This window comes from Oncorhynchus gorbuscha, linkage group LG13, assembly GCF_021184085.1.
Source record: "Oncorhynchus gorbuscha isolate QuinsamMale2020 ecotype Even-year linkage group LG13, OgorEven_v1.0, whole genome shotgun sequence".
NCBI classification, from domain to species: Eukaryota; Metazoa; Chordata; class Actinopteri; order Salmoniformes; family Salmonidae; genus Oncorhynchus; species Oncorhynchus gorbuscha.
This window is the reverse complement of record NC_060185.1, coordinates 31780734-31788877: the sequence shown is the minus strand read 5'-3', so window position 1 is coordinate 31788877 and position 8144 is coordinate 31780734. Positions and strand designations below refer to the sequence as shown.

General features: G+C 42.3%; 2 protein-coding genes across 5 annotated transcripts; one reads left to right on the top strand and one right to left on the bottom strand.

Annotated features, from left to right (window-relative positions):
• The first annotated feature begins 334 nt into the window (after window positions 1-334).
• Window positions 335-5378, top strand: LOC123992720 (RNA polymerase II-associated factor 1 homolog). Of its 4 annotated transcripts, none has more exons than XM_046294173.1 (14): window positions 335-719; window positions 916-951; window positions 1392-1484; window positions 1665-1786; window positions 1902-1968; window positions 2083-2184; window positions 2298-2403; window positions 2816-2884; window positions 3091-3194; window positions 3301-3417; window positions 3656-3784; window positions 3988-4093; window positions 4329-4392; window positions 4518-5378. In XM_046294173.1, exons 1-14 carry the CDS (start codon window positions 670-672, stop codon window positions 4952-4954), a joined length of 1602 nt encoding a protein of 533 aa, XP_046150129.1. In that variant the 5' UTR covers window positions 335-669; the 3' UTR covers window positions 4955-5378. The 4 variants fall into 4 exon arrangements, with proteins under 4 accessions (XP_046150129.1, XP_046150130.1, XP_046150127.1 ...); XM_046294174.1 differs by having other exon boundaries at window positions 336-719; window positions 922-951; XM_046294171.1 differs by having other exon boundaries at window positions 339-719; window positions 4329-4410.
• A 547-nt stretch (window positions 5379-5925) lies between these two features.
• LOC123992721 (glia maturation factor gamma-like) lies at window positions 5926-7831 on the bottom strand. Its single transcript, XM_046294175.1, has 7 exons — window positions 7634-7831; window positions 7060-7156; window positions 6883-6932; window positions 6716-6765; window positions 6510-6592; window positions 6220-6293; window positions 5926-6068 (listed from the first exon to the last, which is right to left on the bottom strand). Exons 1-7 carry the CDS (start codon window positions 7805-7807, stop codon window positions 5997-5999), a joined length of 600 nt encoding a protein of 199 aa, XP_046150131.1. The 5' UTR covers window positions 7808-7831; the 3' UTR covers window positions 5926-5996.
• Between the last annotated feature and the right edge of the window lie 313 nt (window positions 7832-8144).

The following is an 8144-nucleotide window of genomic DNA, read 5'->3' as shown; positions in this document are numbered from 1 at the left end:
ACATGTCAATTGTCTTAATTGAACGATTGTCCTTCTGTAATGTCAGGCAAAGCCTAAAACAAGTATTGTCTTTAATGTCGACTTCTTGTTTAGGAAAGTGACATGTCAGGTATTAAGCTGGGCAGTGACATCTATGGTACGTTTGTTTTTATTTCTTTGCATCCGAAGACAGAATAAATTCTAGCTTTTTCCAAGCTTGTTGTTGCACTTCTATTTCAAACAGTTTTATGCTACAGATTGGTTGTCAGTATGTCATTTCTCGATGTTATATTCCAATACAGTAGAGGGCGATGATATTTTATTTTTGTAGCTTGCTTTCCGACGTAGAATCGTTTAAATTGATACTGACCGGTTTAAGGTACAACTGCCTACTACAAATCCACATACGATATATAGCAAATACATGACGGTAGATCTGCTACGCAATTACATTCAGGCCGCTCCGAAGCTACCCATGAAAATATTAGGGGTCCTACTAGTAGTAAGATGCCGCCAGCCAAGACAGAAAAGCAAAAAGAGCGCAAGCTCTGACTACTTTGGAGTAAATAGCTAGGTAGTCAACGGAGGTTCTTATTCTTTCAGGTAAAGTGTTTTAGTAAGGAGTTACTTGATCGGTTGTCTGAATTTACGTGAAGCTGTGTTTCCAGTCGTGATCATTATTTTAAGAGAATGGCTCCAACTATACAAACACAAGCCCAGCGAGACTCAGACGGTCACAGGTAAATATTTTCTCCGATGTATTTGCTTTGCCGCAACCTAGCTAATGACGGCATGGCTAGTTAGCGATCATCATAATTTACATATGTTCTGACTGTGCCATCATAAGTTACTGTTGAAATGGGGGCTGTGTTACTTCCTATTTATTCAGTCTCAGCTGAGTGTGTAGCTAACAACACTTGCTTTTTCTATCAACATGTCTAGGAGTTCATCACACAGAACTGTTCCAGAGAGGTATGCGTGCAGTTTGATGTTTCAACAAAAGAGATTCAGTTACAATTCAAGAAGTGTTTTTTAAAAATGCAAATGGGGTTGGAGATCACTATTTTTTTAACCTTTCTTTAACTAGGCAAGTCAGTTAAGAACAAATTCTTATTTACAATGACTGCCTACCGGGGAACAGTGGGTTAACTGCCTTGTTCAGGGGCAGAACGACAGATTTTTACCTTCCCAGCTTGGGGATTCGATCCAGCAACCTTTCGGTTACTGCTCTAACCTCTAGGCTGCCTGCCTGCCACCTGCCCCGTCATTGACAGATCAAAACCCACATGACCATTAGGTGGTTATGAGGATATGTGGCATCAGTGGTTGATAGAACATGATGATGACTTCTTCTTCTCTGTACATTTTTTAAAAAATGTGTGCTTCCATGTTCGTCCCAACCATTCTCCCAGGTCCGGCGTGGTCTGTCGGGTAAAGTACTGCAATAGCCTGCCTGACATCCCATTTGATCCCAAATTCATCACATATCCATTTGACCAGCACAGGTAAATACCCTTGTTCCTACCAAGTTCCTTCTGCTATAAAGGTCAGTCCAGATGTTGCTATGTCTATTAAATGTATTGTTTTTGGAGCCACAGTGTCCAGCTTTTCTTTTCTAAGCCTTCTCCCATAAATACCGATCTGACTCTGATGCGACTGGATGTTGCTCTGTCTGGTGTTGACAGGTTTGTGCAGTACAAGGCCACATCGTTAGAGAAGCAACACAAACATGAGCTGCTGACTGAGCCTGACCTTGGCGTCACCATCGACCTCATTAACCCAGACACCTACCGTGTCGACCCCAGCAGTACGTTTCTGAACGACATACACACTGTTATACCACACAGTCAGTATATTTTTGTGGTGGTTACTAGAAGCTTGTGTAGTACTGAATTAGAATCGTCCCGTCCTTATTTTTCTAGTTCTTCTTGATCCAGCTGATGAGAAATTATTGGAGGAAGATATCACAGCTCCATCCAGCTCAAAAAGGTTTGGATACAGACTGTGTACCAGTCAATACAGTATCTGTTTGACAAAATTCAACTAAAATGTTAAGAATGACTTGGAATCTGTGTTATGAGCTCTTTGTTTGTTTTCCTGTAGATCTCAGCAGCATGCCAAGGTGGTCCCGTGGATGAGGAAAACTGAGTACATCTCTACAGAGTTCAACAGATATGGTGTCTCCAATGAGAAAGTGGAAGTCAAGTAAGTGTGACCTAACAGGCTAGCTAACCACCACATTCAGCGTACACACTTCCCATCTTGTAATGTTTTCTGTTTGTCCCACCCCTTCTATGACCTATGTGTTCTGTCCTTAGGATCGGTGTGTCTGTCAAACAGCAGTTCACAGAGGAGGAGATATACAAGGATAGGGACAGCCAGATTGCTGCTATTGAAAAGACCTTTGAGGATGCACAGAAACCGGTGAGAGTGCCCCGTGTTTGGCTCTGCACAATTTACTGTGTGATATTCAGTTCAAATAGGTCTTTCAGTAAAGACTTCAATGTCAATGTCCAGCTACACAGAGATGACACAGTTCATTGTATGCTCCTTATAATATGATTAATTCCATCACAAACAAAGTTAATGTCGGATCTTATTTGTACCTAAATTGTCACAGCAAAATAATCGTGCAGCAACAGGATTTTAATGTTTAGTCCATAATGTTGCTTGATTGGTGGTTAGGCTATTAGCTGGTCAAAACGAGGCTACATGACAAGTGGTACACTGTTAATGTAGCTGTATAATATAACAGGAAAATTCTCAGCAACAAAAGTGATCAAATTAAGATCCTAGTATCTGTACATCACACGCTGTGTTCCTCCTCTTCCCCCAGATTGCCCAGCACTACAGTAAACCCAGAGTCACTCCTGTGGAGGTGATGCCTGTGTTCCCTGACTTCAAGGTGAGCATCCATAGCACTCATCAGGACATACAGTATCATTGTACTGGTCTTGGCTACCTATCTGGATTATGCCCATTGTCTTTGTTCTTGGGGAGTCATTGGTTCCTGTATCTGTTTCAAGCTGGATGTGTTTAACTGTTGTTGTCTTGCCCTAGTGTGTTGTGGTAAAGAGTAAGCATTTGTATGTTCTGTTCTCTGCTCCCCAGATGTGGATCAACCCGTGTGCTCAGGTAATCTTCGACTCTGATCCTGCGCCTAAAGACATGTCAGCACCCCAGGGTGTGGAGATGATGTCACAGGCCATGATTAGGTGAGGAGAAAACATTGCCACATTGTGTGTCTGTGATTTTCTGTGACCGTCCTGCACTATGACAATTTACATAATGTTCTGAATTGTTTATTGTTGTGACCTGCAGAGGTATGATGGATGAGGAAGGAAACCAGTTTGTGGCCTACTTCCTGCCCAATGAGGAAACGATTCGCAAGCGCAAGAGAGACGTGGATGAGGAACTGGACTACATGCCTGATGATCTGTGAGTCATCCAACAAGCATTTACACACTTGAGTAGACGGGACACCAACAATTCTACTGATATGTTAACTGAATATTATTGGGATAGTATAGTTTTCACGTTGTCATTGTCTACTTACTCACACCTACTTGGTTCACCTTGTCCAAGTACAGGACCTTTATGGTGTTGGAATCTCTGAAACACACTTACTGTAACATTGAACTAGATGTGATGAGGATGGATTCTTTGTGTGTTCTAGGTATGACTATAAAATAGCCAGGGAGTACAATTGGAACGTGAAGAACAAAGCCAGCAAGGGCTATGAGGAGAACTACTTCTTTATCTTCAGAGACGGAGATGGTGTCTACTACAATGAGCTGGAGACCAGGTAACCACTGGCTGGAGTGGGGGGGTCTCAAAGTGGGGGTCTGTTGGGTTTACTGTAACAGGAGGTGACATGGGTTTCTCTTGGAAGAGATAATTGCATTCTGGTAGATTTGTATTTTCTAGGGTGGGTTTAGTTAGTTTGTCATGGCCTGAGGACACCACCTGCGAAGGTTGTTGTTCTGACTGTGTTGTCCTGGATTGCAGAGTGAGGCTGAGTAAGAGGAGAGCTAAGGCTGGAGCCCAGTCTACTACAAACGCTGTGCTGGTGTGTAAGCACAGAGACATGAACGACAAGGAGCTGGAAGCACAGGTGAAACTGCTAGTCAGGCCCTCCTTTGGGGGTGGGGGGGGTTGTTACTTCTGTTTTTTACTTCTGTTTTCTACACTGAGCATTACTTTAAATCTGGGGAAACTACTGTCTACTTAATATGTGGACCTCAACGCTGATGGAGATGAACAGGTAGTGCTGGACATCAGCAGAAAAGTGTAAATTTGCAAACATCTAAATAATCAGAGTAATAACAACATCTGTCTTTGTCCATTAGGATGCGCGTAAGGCTCAGCTGGAGAACCATGAACCAGAGGATGAAGAAGAGGACATGGACTTGGGTAAACTGCAGGACTCTGGTCAGTCTCTGTCCTCCCCAATGTTTACTACTGTGTCTGAAGAGTCTGTTTACGACTGCTTCTTAGATCCATATGAACTAATTGTCTGTATCTGTCTCCAATCCCAGGTGATGAGAAGGAGAAAGGCAGCGAGAGTGAGGCAGACAACTCTGACAGTGACTCTGACAGGGAGGATGAGGATGGAAAGCGGAGTGGAGCTGAGAATGATGATGAGGAGGGAGCGAAACGGAGGAGGAAGGCCAGTGGTAGCGGCAGTGAGAGTGGCGAGGAGGAGGTCAAGCTGGCGGATGAGGTGGAGATCTTCGGTAGCGATGACGACAGTGATAACGATGATAACGAGCCCAAGAATGGAGCAGCCCGGAGCAGTGGGGAGGAGGGCAGTGGGAGCGAGGAGGAGAAGAGGAGCCATAGGGAGAGGAGTAGGAGTGGCAGCGTGTCTCCCGCCCACAGTAGCGGTAGTGACCACTCAGAGGGTGGCCGTGCCCAGAGTGGGAGTGGCAGTGAGCAGGCCTCAGATTCCAGCGATGGCAGTGACAGTGAATAAGAGGCCTTCTTACTGTGACAACGCTGGCACTCCATGCCTTACCCCCGAGCTCCAGCCAGCCCAGTCTAACGAGTCTCACCCGCAGACCAGCCCTGTCTTTACAGAGGCCAGCATCTCATTCCTGTTGAGAGTTGGTCTGCTACTTTTTTTTAGGAGAGACACAATCTCTAAGGGACTACTACAAGGCTTTTGGGCACCTGTAAATGCCAGTTACTCAAATGTCAGACTTTTGCTCATAGATATAGTTGGAGCCACTATCTTAGTAGTTTTGTGTACAGGACATGCTTCATTGAATACAATTATTTCCTACCAACAACATATTTAGTTTGTTCTTTTAAGCCTGGGTTTCTTTTCTTTTTTGTCTCACTCAATATGAGGCACTTAGTGGTGTGAAGCAGATAAAAATAAAAGAAATACACAATTCTGTAGACTTTTCTTGTGCATAAATCTAGTAATTTTTTTTTGTTGTCCTTAGCGTTTGAGGATTCAATACATTATAAATGTAATTGGAGCAGCCAATAAAATGTGGGCTAGTTTTGTAAGGAAAAGTTGTTTTTTAAAATGTTTTTGAGTTAACTTTCAAAAGAACATTTATTTTTCTGCCCGTTTCTTGCTTCCCCCTCAAACGATTACAATGAACCTGTTTAAGTTCAGTTGTGACGGAAACTTCTTAACATTTAGACATTGTAAATAAATGGTAGTAGCTGACTTTACAACATTTATGCCTGTACGCTTCTTATACTGCTAACAGTTACCCTCTCCAACGTCCTCTGTTTTTAGATGAACATGTATTCCTTGAAACATTTTCCTTCTGACGTAGTAATAATGTAGTCTGTTTGGCCTATCAGCAACTCCTTCTCACTCATTGGCATGACAATTCCACGAGGAGTTGTTAAGAGAGCAGAAACTGGCAACAGGGCTAGTAGTAATGGTTTGAGTATAGCTAAGGAATAAGAATGCAATAACACAGGTGATAATAAAAGCAATTTATTGCAAACTGGTAATGAAGTTCATGTTGCACTTTTGCCACCATGAACACTGTTCAGCGAAAGAAAGACAGTTTGTTTATCAGCCACTCTTCAGACAAGTCATCTATGTTTCGCGTCTCAAAAACCTATTGAGAAGAAAAGGGGTAGGAGGATCAGGCTTAACATGCTTATTTTTCTGAACATTTTCTATTATAACTTCTCTATTTTGTGAATTTAGTGTTGGGCTTATGTTCAGATCATTATCAGTCAATACTCGAAACGGACAATACTCCTGACCTTTGTGAGCTCTGCTGCGGAGACTAGTTGGTTCTTGCTTCCTGCGTACATCATTTGCTGCTCGGGCTTGCACCCTGTTGAGATGAGGAGGGTGCATAAGCCACAGATGTCTGTCCACTGAACCTTTTTGATCTCCATATGGTAAACACTGATTGAATCTCATTTCTACTTTCAATTATCAACACTTACTACCTTTCAAAAGTTATTTTGTTCAAAGGGATGTTGCAGTACAGTAAAATGCTAATCCTTCATTCAATTGGCTGTTCACTGAATTAGGGTGGTTTACTCACCCACTGGACTTGAGAATATGAAACACAGCGGGTAGGACACCCTGCCATCTGTATGGATGTATTTGTAGCTGTAAACAATGAATGTACACTATATTGTCAAGGAGATCCAATCACTGGTCAATGATAAAACTCAACACTGGCAGTGCTGGTGAATATGAGGTTAACAGATTCCTGCTGTATCACTCCGACATGTTATAAAAGGATATCTTGGCTGCCGTTCGGGAAGTTCATTCCTCAGGTCATCCAGGGAGATGTCCTAAAATGTGAGAGCATGTTTTGAGTTGAACTGGTATTGATACAGGCGTGGATGGATTTGAGTAATTATTAACTCAGTATGGGATATTCAACATCTCAGGTAGACATTGTGACTTGCCTCATACTCTTCCTCCAGGATCACAAGCTGTTTTGCCATGTCAATTTTCACTGAGGGAATAGGATCATTATTCTATATTGAGTCTTTAACATATGTTTTTCTGTTTCTGGGTTTATGTTTTTTTTAATTAGGTGAAACAGGACAATTGGAACACGCTTTCGATTAAGTCTTACTCACTCAAGATGGCTGCATTGTTGGTCTCTTTTCGAAATCTGAACTTCTTCAGTTTTTCTTTCAGACTCTCATCCACCTCGCACACAACCAAAGAGCTTGACTAGAATGTAAAAGTGAAACAAGTTCATCAACCGTAGGAAGTTTTGACACGTAATTGTATATGTTGGTCATATTGCTACTGTCAGGCTACATCATTGAAAGTTCTGTCATATTTCACTCAGTGAGAGAGAGCGAGAGAGAGAGAGAGAATAGGGACAGGGGAGAAAGAAAGAGGAAGGGAGGGAACCAGAGAAATAGGTTTTAGAGCAACTTGTTTTGATATCTAAAGTGCAAGATTCCATGAACGCATAGCTCATAACAAAATCTTAAAGTGACATATTGAGACCAGGAAGTGCTTTTGTTGCATCATGGAACGACACAGCTTCCTGTGTCAAGATGGTATGGGGTAATGGAGGGAAGTAGCAAAAATACATTTACGCCAGCCTAAAAACCTTTACAACATAAACTAGGACATCACCGTCCATGCCAAAATACATTTTCCAGTGCAATATCGTAAAAAATAAACGGTCTCCCATACCATTCTAGAAGAGGTCTTGTTTTGGTTTCTTGTCTGCAAAGATATTGTCTTCTTGTTGAGGTTGTTACTCCTCTGCCAACTGCTTGTGACAGGATGCTGTCTTACTCTCAAGATCCTCCTTTTATGTAGTAGCACATACAGTAGGGGAGGGCAGACATGTACACATATGAGCATCCCCAGTACCCCCTCACCGCACTGTGTCAGATCTAACCTTCTTGTTAGGGATATCGTTAGTTCTATCTGCAATCCGTTGTCACTGTACCCGACAGCAAATTGCAGGTAGCCTAGTGGTTAGAGCATTGGGCTTGTAATCAGAAGGTTGCTTGATCCTTAGCTGACAAGGTAAAAGTATGTCGTTCTACCCCTGAACAAGGCAGTTAACACACTGTTCCTAGGCCATCACTGTAAACAAACATGTGTTTTTAACTGACTTGCCTAGTTAAATACAAAAATAACCAAAATATGTAGTGTTGCAACAAGATAAAATAAAGTGATATTCTCTTTTCAAATT